We start from the raw sequence: 18,986 nt of genomic DNA, 5'->3' as shown, positions 1-18,986 counted from the left end.
GATTAAACACAGTTCTTTAACTCCTTCAAATGGCCACAGCTGAATGAGAGTAGCTGGTGTTTTTTTGGAAACAAAACTCTGTTGCTGAGCTAGTTGGAGCAATTAAAGCATTTCCTACTGGAAAATCCATCTTGGAAAAGACATCTTTATTGCAAATTATAAACTAGCATTCCCATTACAAAACAAGTGCTCATCAAAGGAGATGGATTTTTATCCATTCTGTAAAAGCAACAAACAACACTGACTGGGGTCATAATTATTAATGGGATGATGCATCGTCATCTCCAGTGGATGGGACTTTGACTTTGTGGACATCCCTGTCCTGACACTCCCTTTTCCTGCTGTAGTAATAAAATGTGCCATCTCGACGTTGAAGCTTTTTTACAAACCCATTGTCTGGCCATGTATTGATCTGTGACAGAAACAGAGAGAGATGAATGATAAATATTTGATTATATTGTGAGCACACCACCTGTCTTCAGCAAGGTTATGTATGCACTTTTACAGCATGTGAATAGGATTATACTATTGTATGATTAACAGTCTTTGCAGATTAATAACACAATCAATAGAGAGACAGTAGAAATAATCTCAGAGTAAAGATTCAGTGATTTATGAAGTTGAAGATGAATGATGAGCCACTTACCAAAGCCACTTGTTTGACTTGTCTATACTCCAGCTCGTCTCTGTAGCCGGCCGCCTGGAACCTGAACAGGTTCTCCACCTCAGTGGTCCATTGTTTGGCTCTGCTCATGGCCTTTGGCTCTGAGTTGTTGGCACAGGACATGTCGTTGCTACTAGTAAGGTGTCACAGAAGTACAAAAATAATCAGCATTATTCATAGAACAGAACAGCTTGAAAGTGTCTAAGAACCTGACCATTAATAAAAATAATTAAAAAACAATAATACATAGAGTACAAGTAAATGTATGTATGCCGAATTACATAACGAACCACAGTTGATATGAATATATAGAAAAAACATTTGTATGAGCCTTGTATGTATTCATAATGAGCAAACATACGTTACATGGCGACTTTCTGCAACCAAATTTCGTACATCTCTGGCCACACAAAACAAAACTTACTTTTCTTTCATTTAAAGTAAACGTTTAAACAAGTTTCCCAGCCAATGTACAGCTCCGTCGTCAGTGTTATGGCTTGTCCTTGGTTGCCTGGTAACCGGAGACATTCTGTCTGCTACCTGCAGATGACGCCAAAGGGATTGACAATCAAACGAGAGCTGAACAATGAGGAGGATATAATTTTGGAACTGATAATTAATAAATTGTTTTGTAATTGAATTGTAATCAAGTCGCGATGTGCGCTTATTTAAGATCTCTGTATAAAGAGGAACGTGTTGGATCAAAATATGTATGCATGTGTAGATGTTGTCGGTAGATGGCGGTAGTGCGTCCCAAGCGGCAAGTCCTTACCGCAAAAAGAAACGAGGGAGAGAGCATTGAGCGGACTCTGTGAATAACAATAACAAACGCCGGGCGTTGTTGTTGGGAATTTAAGATGTACGACTTTATGAACGCGCATTAACTTTTAGAGTATTAACCAAATACTTTCAGAGGGCAACATGAGTTCTTTCGCGGGTCGGATGAAGGAGTATCCCAACATTTCTCTGGACCGCTTCGACAGGGAGAATTTACATGCCCGGGCATATTTCCTGTCCCACTGTCATAAAGGTGAGCCAACAATGAACAATGTTTACCACCCAAGCCCAGAGCCTTTAAACGAATCGCTCTGGGCTTCGTTTAAAGGCTTCTGTCTGATGTGGTGTGTTTCCTCTGTATAGATCACATGAAAGGACTGAAAGGACCTCTGCTGAAGAGAAAACTGGCATTCAGGTGATGAGTCATTAGTAGTAATCAGGTTATTGTATATGTCCTGTTCCTTTTATCCAACACAACGCTGTGTAGTATTGTTAGTACTGATATAAGTACTCATTCGTTTGTAAAGTCTGACCCACATCATCATCTTGTGCTTCGTCTCTTTCCAGTCGCACAGTCAAACTCTACTGCTCCTTCGTGACCAAAGAGATTCTGCTGACCAACCCGAGATATGCTTTCTGGGAGGATTACATCGTGAGTTGCACCAACTAATTTTTACTTACAACTGTGTTACTCTATATGTCTAAATGTTAATAGAACGAATGTAGGGATTCATGTTGAAATAACTTTTTGTTATGTTGGTACAACTGACGTATTTTATTTCAGTATCACAACAGGATACAATGAAAGACAGTGTTAATCTGCGCGATTGTGATTTTCTACTTTAGGTTCCTTTGGAGCTCGATAGCCCGACTCAGATCTCCCTGGTGGATGAAGCATCAGGAGAGGTGAAACAAAGAGAGGCTTTGACAGAAGCTTGTGTTGTCACATTGAGGTGGGTCAGTATTACCATCTTATTCTTCTCCATCCTGTGTGTTTTGCGTCACAGAAAGAAGACCTTGTGGTGACGTTGCTGCCAGCAGGCCACTGTCCAGGCTCAGTCATGTGAGTCAAACCTTCTCCAAGTCCTCCAGGCTTTAGATTTAGTTTGGTGTGAACTTCTTTCCTGCATTTCCAGTTCTTGAATTTCCCTGTCAGTACTTCTGCATCTTCAGATGTTTTCTTTGCTCTTCCTTCCTACTTCAGTATAAATTCCGCAGAGGAGATGCATGTGTTTTTGTCTAACAGGCTGCCAGCTTTTAAAATATGTGGCATGTGTAATTTAATGCATGAGTTAAAGACTAACTCAGCATGTGTGTGTGTGTGTGTAGGTTCCTGTTTGAGGGCTCCCATGGTAATGTGTTGTATACAGGAGACTTCAGGTTGGCGATGGGAGACGTCTCACGCATGGAGGCTCTGCACTCTGGCAGCAGGTTTGTCTCCGTCCATCAATTCTGCTTTTTGATCATCTCTCCGGGACACGTTTCAGTAGTTTTCTTTCTGTTCCTCACACAGAGTCAAAGATATCCAGAGCGTCTATCTGGACTCCACTTTCTATGATCCACGCTTCTATCAAATTCCCAGTCGGGTAGGAATCTGCATTGACTCAGCATAGGTCCAATACAATTAAATGCTTGTGAAATAATCACAATAATACGATTAGTAATCTTCCCATTCAATGTACGTGTGTGTGTGTGTGTGTGTGTGTGTGTGTGTGTGTGTGTGTGTGTGTAGGAGGTGTGTCTGAGCGGCATTACTGAGCTGGTAAGAGACTGGATCACTCAGAGCTCTTATCACGTTGTGTGGCTCAACTGTCGAGCTGCGTATGGGTACGAATACCTGTTTACCAACCTGGGAGAGGAGTTCAACACACAGGTAACACACACACACTCACCTACACACACGGGTCCAAATTCATATTGCGCTCCCCAGATTGCAATGTAATTTATTATTTCGTTCCTGTGATTATCTTATTGGCAGATCCACGTTAAAAGCCTGTCGATGTTCAAGAATATGCCAGAGATCCTGAACTACGTGACGACCGATTACAGGACGCAGATCCATGCCTGTCGACATCCAAAGGTCACAGAACAACACACACACACGCACGCACGCACGCACGCACACACACACACACACACACACACACACACACACACACACACACACACACACACACACACACACACACACACAGGCAGTTCACACACCTTGAAAGTCATGGAAGTTTAAATTTGTGATTAGTGCATAATCCTCAGCAACAGTGTGTGTCTGTGTGTGTGGGTGTGCAGGACGAGGAGTACCTCTATGGTAACAGGCTGCCGTGCGGCCCCACAGCTGCTGATGGGACTCCTCTCCGCATCATCAGCATCAAACCGTCCACCATGTGGTTTGGGGAGAGAACCAAGAAAACCAAAGTTGTAATAAAGTGAGAGCACGAGTGACACACACACTCACAAAACGTGTGACGTATTATTTATAGTGATAAACAGTATCCTTGAAGTTTGTACATTCATGGGTGAGATTGTCTGCTATTGTGTTTCAGAACAGGGTCCAGTTCCTTCAGAGCCTGTTTCAGCTTCCACTCGTCCTACTCAGAGGTACCTACATGTTCTATAGAATACACCAACACCATAGATGTGCTGAAGCTGCTGTACATGAAGGTCTTCACAGCTTCACTCACAAGAGTCCCTCAAAAAATGTGAACGTTAACACCTGTTTTCATTCATTTCCACCTTCTTCCCCGTCCTCTGTGCTCTCAGATTAAAGACTTCCTGTCTTACCTGCAGCCAGTCAACATCTACCCCAGCGTCATACCGCTCGGTCGGACGCTGAGCGATGTTACAGAGATGTGAGTCACTTTAGACTGTTTGTTAAATCTGACCAATGACCAGAATATGGCAAGGATTGAATATAGTAAATAAAAACACTTTTCCTCTTTTTTGTTGTTCAGATTGAGGCTGATGTGCAGAAACAGATCTGACAGAGCAGAGTTTGTGTACAGACCTCTGGGGATCCTCAAACGCACCATGGTGGAGCAACCTACATATGGTGAGACACACACGCGCATACACACGCACGCACACACGCACACACGCACACACACTGATGTAGGTCAGTGTTCTGTGTGTCTGTTCAGCTCAATACTTAAACCAATATTTGTTTGGTATCTCCAGGAAAACTACAGCCCTCTGGTTTACACTCTGTGTCTATGAACACATCTAAAGTGTACAACATTAATACAGACAATGCATGAATAATACACAGCAACAGCATCAGCCTCAAACAGCATAAATATTCTATTGATAAGTATGTAAATGATGCAAATTAGATTCAGCTACAGGCCTCACAGGAGCAACAGTGTCTGTATGTACCTGCTGAACACATGAATAAATAAGCATCATCTAGATCATCTAAGGAGAATTCAAATTCATGTTTTGCAGACTTCTTGCAAATTGCAGTTGTAGCTAAAAGATTCAAGTAAAGATTCAGTAGATATAAAGTAAAGTAATAGATAAATATAGATACAGTCATGGTATCGGAGGTGCAGTTTGTTTTGACGTTTTCTTATCGCCGTGGGAATTATGAGCATGTGTAATGTGTGTTTACATGCTTCATATTCAGATTCAGACAGTGATGACGGGCTGTTTGACGTGTTCGACCTGGCACCAGCGAGGAAGAAGATGAACCAGGAAGGAAAAAGTCATGGTGAGTAAGAAAAATGTTCATGTTTGAGCTTTTTGTCCTCATTGTGTCTGAGGTGTTTACATGAAGATATTGTACACAGGAAATTATGACAATAATCAACACTGATCCCCATTAGGAATTTCTATTATACATTATACATTTTTGCATATTTTCCTGTAGCTCTCTAACTGTTGTGTTCATTCTAGTCAAAGCTCCTGAAAGAACAGCGCCCCCCATCCCTCCTGAGCAGACCCTACCTCTGTCAGCAACAGACACGCAAGCCACAGCACAAAACTACATGGACTGCACTGAATCCAATGGTGAGGAGGAGGAGGAGGAGGAGGAGGAGGAGGATGAAGAGGATTGGCCGAAGGAAGAGACAGAGAAGGAACTGAAAAAGGAGGGACAGGAGGACAGAACAGGGACGGGTGAAGAGGTGAATGAGAGGAGAGACGCTGAGCAGAAGGGGATGGAGGAGGGAAGCAAAGAGTCTGAGCGTCCGAGATGGGAAGACTTCTTCACCATGCAGACACTGACTGACAGCCAAAACAGCCAATCACGCTCCTGCTGCTCTCACCCAAGCACCTCCCCCTCCAGGATGACAGGCTCCCAAACCCCTGACTTGTTCAGCGACAGCGACGGCAACGAGGAAGACAAATTCGCCCTGACGCTGTCTGCATCCACATCCAATCATTCCTCGCAAAACCAGGACCGCAGCTTACCCGACACCATCATCCTCCAATCACAACGCGAGAGGCATGAAGGAGGCGAGGCGAGGACTGACATCATGCGGGAGAGGAGGGAGGGCGACAGCCAAACGCTCCAGTCAGAAGCAGAGGAGATGTCTGCGTCTCAGGTGTCGTCGGACTTTGACATTCCCTGCACGCCCGAGTCAAAGATTCCTCGACCAGATGAACTGTCACAGCTGTACAGGAAGTTGGCCTCAGAAGAGGAAGTGATCAAAAGAATAGGAAGTCCGGGATCCTCCAGAGACAATGACTTATACTCTGTTTAGTGACCAAACCCTTCAGGGTAAAAATGCTATAATGGTCAACCTATATTTTCACGTTGCACTCGATGCTTTTCTTGCCAGTCGCCACCCGTAGATGTTTTCCAAACAGCATCTAAAGCAAAGGCTCAGATTATCTGGTGGGTATGAGAAAGGGAAGTTAAGACATTGGGAAGGTTTGCAACAATCAAGTACATTACCAGGTACATTTTCAGTCGGGTTACATTCTTAGTTTTGAGCAGCTTACAACTTTATTTTGCACATTGTCGACCATGTGTTCTCTGATTTTCTCTGATTGTGCAGTTCTACAGGCACATTAATGGAACCTTGATAACCATGTAGTTTACATTGTGGATGCATTGGTGTTTTAGCTACATGCTGCAAATACGTCTATTTCCTCTTTCTATATAAACACACCATGTTCTGCTCAGACCTCAGTGCATCGTAAACGGGGTCATTCTCTCGTCTCTGACACAATTCTCAGGCTCGTTCCAGCTGCACATGATTCTAACCTTCAACCACACAAACCTCAGCATACTAACACACGACTCACTCCAACGCACTTCAGTTCATTCCTGCCTTTTCTTCATGGTGAGTTCATGCACCTGTGCATTTCATGGCTGCTGTTTCCTTTTTTGTTGACAGTTTGTGGTCTGTTCTGCTCTTTTCTTTGTTTTCTTAGCAGTGGATCATTGTTTTTGAAGTAAACAAACTTTTGTAACATAGCTGAAGTTTTTCTTCTTAAATCCGACATCGAATCAAGTTGTTGAAAATCTTATTTGACTGCCTCGGTGAATAAATACTTTAACTTTCCAATTTATTTTCATTCCGATTCCGTTTATTTATATATTTGCAAATAAATAAATATACTTATATATTTGAAATAGAGTTGTGTCTTATTTTACATATTAAAGTTTGAAGAAAGTTTGTGTGAATCGATAGTTTCGGAGATGCATCCTCACCCCTAAAATACAAAGTAGGTACCCTCTTTCCAAATCAGTGCATGACGTCACTAGCTGACTTTGAGTGACTGTTGAATCAATATTAACGTCAATCTAATATTTCAAATCCAAGCTTCGTTTATTTTACTCGTATGGCCAGCAGGTGTCGCTGCTGTGCCACCGGCGATTCTAGTCAGGTGTAATTAAGCGGCGTTATTAAAACCAAGCGAGACAACAAACCACCAAAATGACACATTTATTGTGTAAAAGAAGCAAGTGGGGAGCAAACAACAACAATAACAGCGAGGGGCCGATGAAGAAACAAAATTTGAGGATAAAAAACGAAAAAGGAGGAGGACGAAAACAGCGAAGTAAGGTGACAGAGTTAGAAGAGAACAGCTGAAAGTAGAGTTCAATTAGCTCTACTAGCGCGCTGTTAATGGTTCATTTCACCCTCAAAGAAGAAGCTAAAACTCTGTTCAATAGTGAAAACTTAAATTTTAAGTTTAATTTGACCAGTTTTCAACAGCATTTCAATGACTATATTTGTCTGTATAGCAGTTAATTGAAATATAGTCATTAAAACCAAAAAAGCTCTTGGGAAATGATGTTTAGCAAGTCCACACTGCACACACACACTGAACCTTCATAACGCATGCATTGTTGTTATTTAAGAGTCAAAGGCAAAGTCCAAACCCATTATTTACCTCCTTGACTCACTTATTTTTTCACATGTAGAGTTGAATTTGAAAATACAGGCCAAATGTGTTCTGACGGCTTGATTGACATTTTCATTTAGAGGCCACAACAGGTGGTTTGTCTTGTTAGTAAAATGTAATATGTATTATTGCATTCTTCTAAACATCTGTTGTAGACGTGTGTGTTTTGAATGGTTGTGTGTTTACTACAGAAACAGGAGGAGGTGATATTGTAAAGGCTTTAGCAGAGGTTTGAATTGTAGCTTGTTTATGGATTTCCTATGCTTTTGTTTTGACTGTGCTTGAGCGTAAACAGTGGGTGAGCCGCAGGTGATGTCAGAGATCTTAAGGGTGCAAGTGTCTAAACTACAGCCGGAAAGCAACAACAACCTTTAGGTGCGTGGAAAAACTAAATCGGCAGTGAAAATAGATTTTTGATCTCCTCAGGCCGGCGAGTCCCAAATGAAGTGGAGATGATAGTGAGATGAACTAGCTGCAGATTCTTAAAGCTTTATACCACAATCCAACATGTCTCCATCAGTCAGTGTGTCTCTGTTTCATAAGGCCTCCAGGCCCTTTGCAGTCCAGTTTAACATGTGACAGAGCTGCCCCTGTAAACGGCCCCGCAGACCAGGCTCTCCGGTCAGGCCATGAGAACCTTATGAAGGACTGCAGGTGTTGTCACAGGCTCACTCCATCTGGAATTCTTGTGGAGTTCAGTGAATGATGGGAAAGACAGAGAGAGAGAGAACAGATCAGTTGAATAGGGACGAATGGAAATGAATGTTATGTGGCTGACATTGCAGCTTGTCAATACATTATGAGTGAAAACAGGCGTGTAGCATTTCAGATCTGATAGCATTCTGATCCCATTTGTGTTCAGCATTCACACCTTGACCTTGTATTAATACCCTTATAGAAATTAATTAGCAAATTAGGGAAGAGAATCAAATTCTAAGAGGAAAATAATTCAGGAAGTTGACAAGAGGAGGAAACATTTGTATTTATTAACTTTAATCGATTAACAGGATTAACCAGCTGCTTTCTGCACTGACATGGACTTAAACCAAAGGCACATCTAGACATGTATGCTTTACTGGAGATGGAAAGACAGGGAGGAAAATAGAGGACACACACACAAACACACAAGCACAAACCTTGTGCATCATTAAAAATCAGTCCATCCCTTCACAGCAGCTTCCTGAGGGACAACACACCTTGCTCAGTCTCTGTGGAAAAGGTTTTCATTAATTAACACACACACACACACACATACCCCAGATGAACTTGCACTAATATTTTAGAAAAATACAAATTCTTAGATGCATGCCCTCTCTCTCTCTCCCTCTCTCTCTCTCTCCCACACACACATGCACACACATTCTTACACCAGTGTCAGCACAGAGGTCAGGGTCACACACACATGCAGCCCATGTCGTGATCATTTCATGTCTTCCCTCTCCCATGCTCTCATGACCCAAGAGACCCAGCAGGAAATTGGAGCCGAGTTTGTGTGTGTGTGTGTGTGTGTGTGTGTGTGTGTGTGTGTGTGTGTGTTTATGTGTTCGTGTTTGGAGAATATTGAGAATTAGAGATGTAGCTGTGCGCTCGCACGTACACATGGCTGACAGGCAGAGCAGGAACAGCACTCACACACTCACACTCAGCTGCCTTTCATCTGCCTTCTGTTCACATTTCCTTTTTGTCTTTGTAAGCTGAATTAATCATTTCTGGCCACTAGGGGGTTGACAATCAGTAGCTTGTATGTCCATTAATCACTCCCACTGCTTCGGTTAGGTCTCTTTACTAACACGTGTTGGCGTCTATGTGCGTCTGCGTGCACTGAATACATAAGTGTGTGTGTGTGTGTGTGTGTGTGTGTGTGTGTGGTCAAAGGCAAAAATGCAATGAAGCTGCATACACACACTGGCTCAGTAAGTGTCCGTCACACGTAAACGTACAGTTTTGTTTCTAGTATAGTCGCAGCTTGTTTGATGGAAACGGTTTTGTCAGACTGTGAGAGTTGCTTATAGAGACAACTGTACCATCAGACTGAAACAACTACAGAAAAGCTCCAGCAGCTTTAAGGGTGTGTGTGTCCGCATGTATCTGTGTGTGTGTGTGTGTGTGTGTGTGTGTGTGTTTTACCTCTTTAGTGTTCCTATCTGTACTTGAGGAATGCTGCTTAGATCTGTTGGTAAACCCACATATACACCTCCGTAGTTCCTAATCACACACACACACACACACACACACACACACACACACACACACACACACACACACACGCACACAGTTACACAAGTTGAACTAATACACATACATGTCACAATTATTGCATTATGAATGAATTGAATTCACTCACTGCCGCTTGTCATCATCCGCCACAGACTCTTCTACCCTGTTAACACACACACATACACCACACACACACACTTAAAGCCAGTCTGGATTGAAGTCAGATCATTCCAGTTATCCAGGTAACATCAAAGAAAGGTCATAGAAGTATTGAACTTCAGAGTGGATTTGGAGATGGTTGTGTGTGTGTGTGTGTGTGTGTGTGAGAGAGTGAGTGTAAATGGTACTCACACTTTTGTCGACTCAGTTTGACCTGTGATCACAGACAGATGAAAGTTTTGCAGGTAACAGACTGCAGTTCATCCTTTTCTGTTATATTTGAATGTCTTTTTCGTCTTTGAGTTGTCAAAACAACTGGATCCTAACAAAGGTAACTACTGCTTCTGACTGTCATTACTGTGAAGGTGGTTATTCATTCCTAACATAAAGTAGCTTTATGCTCTGCAAAACAAGGAAGTGACCAGTTTGCCCTTTAACAGCATTATTTGACATTAAAGTCACTAGACCAGGCAGGTAATCTGTTATGTTACCATGCCACTCGATGACTCATATAGGCACACACACACACACACACACACACAAACACACACACAGTTTCTCACCTCCAGAGCTGCTGGCGCTGTTGTTGGCAGAGGAATTTCCACATCCCATCTCTCAGCTCACTCCGGGAAAACAAAAAAAAAGAAGAAAGAAAGAAAGCAAGAAAGGGAGGGAGAGGGATGATGGAAAGATGAAGGGATGAAGAGAGGACGATCAGAGGAGGATGAGACGGTGCCTCATCCCCTCGTTCTTCTTCTCTTTTACCTCAGCATGGACGAGAGATTAAAATGACGCCAAGAAAAAGAGGAGGAGAAGGAGGAGGGGGGAAGGGAGGGAGGAAAAAGAGAGGGAAGATCAAGAGAGGTATGAGGCAACTGAGGGAAAGTCGTGTGTGTGTGTGTGTGTGTGTGTGTAATTGGTTCACTCTCTGGGCAGACTCACTTTTGGTCACAAGTTCCCTTTTGGTGAGGATTAGCTCATTGAAGGAGCAGCAGTTTTCCCAAAGGTCCTCAAAGGTTCCTCTCCTACCATAGCGATTAATGATAATTGATTAGTTATCGTACATACCCAGACATTGACTTGATTGACCTATTATTGCATTATATTAATCTAATATGATAATTGTCGATGGCCTGACCTCGATTGATTGGTCTGCCACTGCCGCCTGAGTCAGAGTCACAGATCGTAGCTGCAGGAAACAGAAACACAACATGATGAGAAGCGACTCCAGCTGAGTCATAAGGGAGGAATATGGAACGTTTCACACACCGATCACTTATCATGCTGCTGACTGGCTTTCTTTCTGCTCAGATTGATCTAAATCATCAAGTCTGCAGTGTTTGTTAATGCAGTTGTAAGTGGAGTTAGTAATGCAGATAGTTAGTATAACTGCAGCTCGTGCAAATAGAAGCTGTACATTTTGACATGAAGGTCTGTATCTGTCTGGACCTGTAGTAGGGCGACTGCCATCAGTTGCTCTGTAGGTCTGTCAGTAGTTTGTGGTCTGAGATTGGGCAACAATGCACCGGATGAAGAATAAACTCGGAGAAAAGAACACTTACACAATATACTTTTTAGTTTTGAAGTGCTCGTTATTTTTCACCGTCTTCCTGCCTCAACTTGGAGTGACTCAAACCACCCACACACACATCTCGCGCAAAGACACACATGCATGAACGTCTAAGTGCATTTGAAACACACTCCATCGCAGTCATACACACACGCGCATGCTTGTGTGTGTGTGTGTGTGTGTGTGTGTGTCCGTGCGTGCGTGCTCTCAGCTAGCTTCTCACATACTCATCTCAATTACAGAGTAAAGAAGAGTGTCTTTCAGAAAAGTAATTGAATGTTCTCTGTGTCCAGCGGATGTTCAAATGACTTTTGAAGCCATGCTGGGGAGGAAAATTCGTCATCCAGCGTTTCAATTTGCTTTGCCGTCCAAGAGGAGAGGATTTATTACGCTGCCTTTGGCTTTAATTGGTTTAAGAAAGAAATAATTAAAATGATTTGACCGAGCTTTGTTGTGAATGACTTTGTGTGCTCTCAGAAGTCTTCCACTAACACAGAAACTTTTAAAAGGCAGAAACATGACAGTGGAGACGATGTGTGGGTAGAATGGGAACAAACCGCTGAAGTACTAAAGCTCCTTTGTGGTGTAAATCCTCCATCTGTTTGCTTTTCTTAAGGCTGCACTGATTGGACGTGTCAGGTTGTGAGATGGCCAATTCAGCCTTCAGATTCTTGTTAATAGCTTTATAGGGTAAATATACAGATTTCTATGTTGTTTTCATCTCAGGCTCTTTGAAACCATTACAATGTTCTTCCTGCCGATGAAGCTTCGACCGGCTCCTTAATCTGCCTTTGCGTATTCTGTGAGTTAATTTGGGATTCAAGTGAAAGTACGAACAGCAGCTTCCCCTTTCCCTCTGGTCAGTTGTGAGATTCACTTGTAGCACATATTGACCACAGGGGGGCGTCGTCGGCTTATTTTACCATTTCATTTGTGATCCTTCTGGTTTGACTTCCTGAGGGTGGCGCTGTTTCCCATCTTTGCAGCGATAGTGACAGTCAGTCAAACCAGAGTGCGTCACCTTCTGTGTCCAGGAGAGCCAAGCGTTGATTGATAAGTTCTGAGCCATACTTTTTTCCCACATCAGTTGCATTGATTTGAGTTCAGTGGGGTAAAGTTCACTGCTCCAGATGTGCTGAAGGCTGACACAGATATGAGATGACATGATTCTTAACTTGCTGAACTTATTTTGCACTGACTGTACTCATCACTCATTTGACCACCTCATTCTAACATCATATCAAGTAATGATATGATGTCATTATGTCAGACCTGAAGGATTTTTTCCGATTGTCTCTGAATTAAACTGGGATAAAGTCCCTCCAGCATGTGTGGCTGGTGTTTGCTCAGTTGGAATTACATTGTGTTGAAAAATAAATAAATGCAGCGTCTGTGAGGTTTTTATGGTGGGCTCAGAACTTCAACAACAATCAACCCTCATATGTCTGCATTTAGAACAAAAATGATTCAGTGAATTTCTGTTGAGTCATTGTTTTAATATTGTGAAACCAATCTGGTGCAGAGGCAAAGCTGTATATTCATTTTAGCTTGAATAATTTTACTGCTAGAATGTAAGGTCAACATTTTATAAATGAAGTGTTTATTTGGGACTCCAAATCATTACTAATGATCAATTATCTAATTTGGTGTGTCAGCGTTGAGTATTTCCTCCTCCAGCTTTTTCTTTTCCGTTCTTTAATTCACCAGAAAGGCCGACACACTGTTTGTCTTGTTAGCATCTGGAAATGGATTACAGGGCCTGCAGACAATAATCGATCGATTCAGAACTTATTAACATTCACAACTTCAGACTTGAACTTTAGACCAGACTAGGCTTGATGCATTACCGGGGTGTCAAAATTGCCTTTTTAAAATGTATATCTGTGTACCAACATGGGGGAGCTGGATGTTTGTTCTGTCGCAGCTCCACTCAGGGCTCAGCTCATGCAGCACTGTTACATAAAATGTTTTCCTTGAGCGGTTTAAGTGGTAAGAAATTGATCTTACTGCTACTAAAACAGCCCGTCTATTACTCGGCGGTATGGTGGTTAGGACTGCTGCTTCACAAGCAGGAAGGTCAAGGTTTCAAGTCCGGTACTGGCGTCCAGTTTCCTGTGTGGGATTCCTGTGGGTTTTCCAATGAATCCCTGACAAAGGCTTTGATTTAAACTATTTATCTGATTATCCTCTCCCAAACTGCTTAAGATGACTATTCATAACAAATGTAAAATAAATAGAAATACTCATATTGCTACACGGGCAGAGGGGCGACCGATAGTCTCTCCTGCAAACTGCTGTGTGCAATCTTAAGCTGCAAAGAAGTTCACACCTGCTTTTGAAATGTTTCCTTTGCTGCAACAGTGACCAACCATGCTGTGTGCCTAAATGTCCATTCTCTGCGATCAGAACACCCTAAAATGCCTATGCATGATCTCAAACACGCACATTTTATGGTTACCGTCTGTAAAAGCCCCACAAAACCCTGAATAAGTCTCTCCCTCAGTGTCGTATGGCTCAAATGTCAAACGTTTACCTTCCTCCTCTGTGCAGCTCTGGTTTACAGCTCTCTGAAGAACACAGAGCTGGGTTGCTTTCTGTATTTTTGATTTAGAATTTAGAAAATAAATAAATGCAGTTTTCTATGAGTTTGTGTTTTTGCTGGGGGAGTGCCTCTGAATGCTTCCTTTGATTTATAGCTTGAGTTTGCCTCGGCTGCCTGTAGCTCAGAGAGAGAGGAGGTCACAGCACCAGCATCACTGCCAGGATACTAAGAGTCGCTCCGGATAAAAGCATCTGCATAAATGCATATATAAATATATATGTCTGTGTGTGTGTGTGTGTGTATGTGTGTGTGTGTATATATATAGTGACTGTGATATCATATGTGCCATTATTTTTCCCGTGGAAACACTGCTGAGCACGCTTCTCATTTTTCAGCAAACTGTCTGTGGCCTTGAGCGAAAGACAGACGGGCCAGTCGATGTTCACACTCGCACGCAGTGTTCAGGTTGAAATTCATCAAGGACTAAAGGGCGTGAGAGAGAGAGAGAGAGAGAGCAATGCAGTGCAGAAATCGGATCATTTCCTGTGTTTCTCGCCATACGCAGATTTGAGCGACTTGACCTTTGTTGAATCATTTGGCTTGAATCTGGACTTCAGGCCGACTGAAGCCTTGACCTGGCCTCTTACAGCACACGACCTGAGATTTAACTTGACTTGTGCCGCTATGTGTGATGTATTATAGACGATGCTGACTGCCAGCTCCGTTGAGCAAGAAATATGTGGTGAGTGTAATAAAAGTACGATCCTGAGCTCGGGGCTGAAGCTGTCAGTGGTGATCGTACGTGGAGCAGGAATCATCAGCTGTCAGGAGCTTCTGTCCGCGCCGCGGCCTTCACGTCGTCGATGGCCGTCTAACCGCGTGTCATAAACATGTTTTCTTCAATAAATTGGCCAGAAGCGACGCGGTTGTGGCCTTTATCTGCATGAATTATTCAGCGAGTCCCATGACAGGGCCGCTGAGGGACAACAAAAACCTACATAGCTGTCATCCATCCTGTTAAATATGGACAAATTGTCCTCAGTTTATGAGCGGCGTGGAGACCTTGGGTCCAGGCGGACACACAGGAGGCAGCTTAGCATGGAAACACCTGCAACATCCATTAAAATCCTGCGCCTGCAGAGCATTTTTACACACACACACGCATACATGCCCTAATACAGAATATACACAGGCCATCAACCCAAACACACACACACACGCGCACCTACACGTGGACACACAGACACACACACGCGTCTTGCTGGCAGTAATCAGAGTGCAGTGTGTTTTTCTCAGCGGTGTAATTCATCAAAGTGACGGCTGCCAATGAGTCTCAGTCAGCCAGACAGCCGCAGCTAATCAATCATCAATCTACCTGCTCTTTGTTTCACAGCACACACACGCACGCACACACCTTCTCTTTCTCCACATGGCTTTGTGGTTCCTCGCCCGTGTGTGGGTCAGTGCATAGAGCAAGGCACTAACACAGGCCAGGTGAGAGGTTTGATTCCTCCACCGCCTGGGCGAGTAAGTAATCGTGCTGTCAAAGTTGTCGCAGTTTAAAGGTTTTCACTGATTTACCTTTTTGACAGCGAGTTGCTGTTTTTTCTCCGTGCAGCTGCTGATGTCGGCGATGTACACACTCATATATTCAGCAACATTTCAGCTTTCTGTTCACTTCACCATTTTGGAAAAAATGCTTGTTCAGATAAGAAGATTAATATCAGATTAATGTGTGTGTGTGTGTGTGTGTGGGTGGGTGTGCAGTGCAGAGGCCTGCAAGTGTGAGCAACTTCAAAGCGTTCTCATTTATGTGATCTATCACGTTAACAAACCGGTGAAAGGGTTTTTATTGAAGATGGAAGCTAGAGTGGCCTTACCCGAGTTACACCTGCTCAGATCTCTGCTGATTTTGCTTTATGAATTTCAATGAGCCTCTGCTGCACTGCCCCTTCTCAACAGCAGGTGGTGCAAAATGAATAAGGTGGTACGTATTTACACAGCAGGAGAAGAAATCACTCCCAGCACATCGGCCAAGCTGTTAACAAGTGCCGTATTGACTAAAGTCAGATATTCTATTTGTTCCTTAATGGACTGAAGGAGCCGCTCAATTTGCTTCGCCCATAATTGCGGAGAAGATGAACTCGGGTCTGTATGATTCCTTCGATCAATATTGACTATTCCAACTTGGAATCCTGCCTCACAGCCTGGGAGAAACCAGAGCATCAGCACATTCAGTTTGCTGAGGATTTACACTTTCCTTCTCTTTGTAATTTCAGTTCAAATTTGCTTTATCACCTCAGCTGAGGTTGTTCTGTTTTGGCCAGGGTGGATGTGTTTGTCACATAAATCAAACGGTTAGCGATGGATTTGAATGAAGTCCAGATTATAAATTTCGTGAAGCATTATTTTTATGTTATAGACAAACGTTGTCTGCATATCGCTTGCTAACACTCAGTCACCACTAGGTGGTAGCAGAGAGGAAGGATTAGCCAGCATTCAAATGAAACACTCACTACATCGGATCTGGATCAGTCTGCTCCGGATCTGGTTTGAATGCATCTTAAACCGCTACAGAGCTCCATCCATAACAGTTCAGACATTATGGAATTATTAGTGAAATCCCCTTCTGCTAACTCCGATAAGGATCAGAATCAACAGGTCCAAACTTCAGCTTGTACTCCCTCTTAAATTACGGTAAAAGGAAACACAGGCAACAGTGACTTGAAAACAATGAAGCGATCAGTTTCTTTCAGAGGACAAAACTCCCTCGTCCCCTTTGATAAATACTCTTTGGTTAATTGCCGCCTTAATGTACGAGCAGACATTGACCGTTTGAACAGGGCTTAAGAAAACAAAACAACCCTGCATATTGCATCATTAACAACACTCTGCTGTAGGATTAGAGTTTTGCTTGAGCTGAAGCTTTTCCTCAAGCTGCTGTATGGGATCACACTGCGTTCCTTCCTTCCTCCACTCTCTGAAACACAAAACACCATTATTCAGTCTCTTCAAAGGCGTCATTACTGCGGCTGATGAGCGAAAGGCTTTTACTCATTGAGAAATGAAGCGCCCCCGTTGGTATCGTGCAGAAAAATGGCTTCATTACACACCAGGAAGCAGCCAATGGGTTTTTAAATAACATCCTGACTGCACCGCCGTCTTCGTGGCATTGTCCCGTTCACATTCTATTCCATTTACATCTGGGCGCCTAGCGTCGCAGCAGCACTTCTCATTTCCTCCCTGTATCGACCTGCGTGTGTGTGGGGCTGCTGATGGATGGTGGTGAGGTGGTGACTGTCACCCTCCTCTGATATGATGGAGGCTCCTCCTGTGAAATCTGCCTTCAGCCACACACACACACACACACCAACACACACACACACACACACACACACACACACACATAGTCGCTCTATACTTGGCTTAGACTCATTACCAATGACTCGAAACTTAACACTTGTCTTGAATGACCTCAGACTTATTGTGGACTTGTTGAAATTGGACTTGGACTTGTCTTCAGTAACTTGGGACTTACACTTCAGACTTGACTTGTACGTGTCATGACTGATTTTAAATTTGACTTCGACTTGGTCTTGATGAGTATCTTGGATAAGTCTTGACACTTACACTTTCTTCTTGTCTTGAATGACTGGAGACTTGATTTTGACTTCTCTCAACGTACTTGTGACTTCATTTGAAAGGCTCGGGTCTGCACTTGAATGGTTATTGTGTGTTATTGAGGACTGACCTTGTCTGTAAAATTTGTTTACAGGAGCTGCAAACACACAAAAACAGCAATTTATTAATCTGGGGGGTTTTTTTGGTGCCATTTTCAGGTAATGCAGATCAAATTGAAAACATCTTCTCAGCTCATGTTCTCTGGTTGGCCCATCCACTCACCCTCACTCTACACTCCCCAGCCTGTAAACTGGTGCTTTCTCTAAAACCTCTGCCAAGTGGGTAAAATGGAAAACACCACTCTCGCAATTTAGTGCGGACGGGAGGAAAACAGAGCTTCACAGAAACACTGCAGCAGGATTGTCAACATCTCACAGATACCATCAAGCACGTTTGCACTGCAGCAATGTGAGGAAGTAATGGAGCGCGGAGGAACATCGGAGCGCTGTTATCGTGAGGATAAATAACCGCCAAAACCCCCAAAGATGGGAAAAACATGCTTTTTACTGACAACAAGGGCCAGCAGACTTCCTGAGCAGATTGTGGGCGTTACAGTCAGGTAATACACGCTGCCTTTGATGGTGACCTAAGGAATCACTCACACGCTATCATCAAAATATGTGACAACACCACAACCTACAGCAGGAATCATATATTCCCCGTCCGTGCTTATCTCTGTCCCCTGCTGTCATATAGTGGGACAGTTTCCACCGATCTGTGTGTGATCCTGGACCGTCCAACTAAACTTGATAGGATCTCTTTATGTGCAGCAGCAACAGCAAGATATATGTGTCTACATTTGGATCATTATAATGGATTAGGGTGTGTTATGTTCTTTGCATTCTCTGCATTCTCTTCCTCTCTTTTGTCCCTCACCATTGTCAGGCACATTTCATTAGGTTGATGTAGTGGTAAATTAAAACACAATCAGTGATCGTCATACTCGTAGTACTTGTAGTATTTTCGCAGCAGGAAGTACTCAGCTGATTTGTAAAGACGTCCACACTTGAATGCAGCCTCAG

At 43.1% G+C, this 18,986-nt stretch overlaps 2 protein-coding genes across 2 annotated transcripts; one reads left to right on the top strand and one right to left on the bottom strand.

Moving 5' to 3' along the window:
- Positions 1-139: 139 nt before the first annotated feature.
- On the bottom strand, positions 140-3,423 carry meig1 (meiosis/spermiogenesis associated 1). Its single transcript, XM_076160086.1, has 4 exons — positions 3,334-3,423; positions 1,089-1,204; positions 647-797; positions 140-412 (listed from the first exon to the last, which is right to left on the bottom strand). Exons 2-4 carry the CDS (start codon positions 1,097-1,099, stop codon positions 260-262), a joined length of 315 nt encoding a protein of 104 aa, XP_076016201.1. The 5' UTR covers positions 1,100-1,204; positions 3,334-3,423; the 3' UTR covers positions 140-259.
- dclre1c (DNA cross-link repair 1C, PSO2 homolog (S. cerevisiae)) lies at positions 1,435-7,010 on the top strand. Its single transcript, XM_076160085.1, has 15 exons — positions 1,435-1,694; positions 1,805-1,856; positions 2,009-2,093; positions 2,288-2,347; positions 2,449-2,504; positions 2,771-2,872; positions 2,955-3,027; positions 3,174-3,314; positions 3,420-3,521; positions 3,731-3,867; positions 3,985-4,039; positions 4,202-4,290; positions 4,393-4,490; positions 5,064-5,147; positions 5,333-7,010. The coding sequence occupies exons 1-15, from the start codon at positions 1,586-1,588 to the stop codon at positions 6,139-6,141; spliced, it is 2,052 nt and encodes a 683-aa protein (XP_076016200.1). The 5' UTR covers positions 1,435-1,585; the 3' UTR covers positions 6,142-7,010.
- The last annotated feature ends 11,976 nt before the right edge of the window (positions 7,011-18,986 follow it).

This window comes from Genypterus blacodes, unplaced genomic scaffold (genome assembly GCF_046128005.1).
Source record: "Genypterus blacodes isolate CSIRO-AG114 ecotype Tasmania unplaced genomic scaffold, CSIRO-AGI_Gbla_v1 ptg000103l_1, whole genome shotgun sequence".
Lineage (NCBI taxonomy): Eukaryota > Metazoa > Chordata > Actinopteri > Ophidiiformes > Ophidiidae > Genypterus > Genypterus blacodes.
Note: the sequence above shows the minus strand (reverse complement) of the source record. Positions and strands in the feature narration are given on the sequence as shown.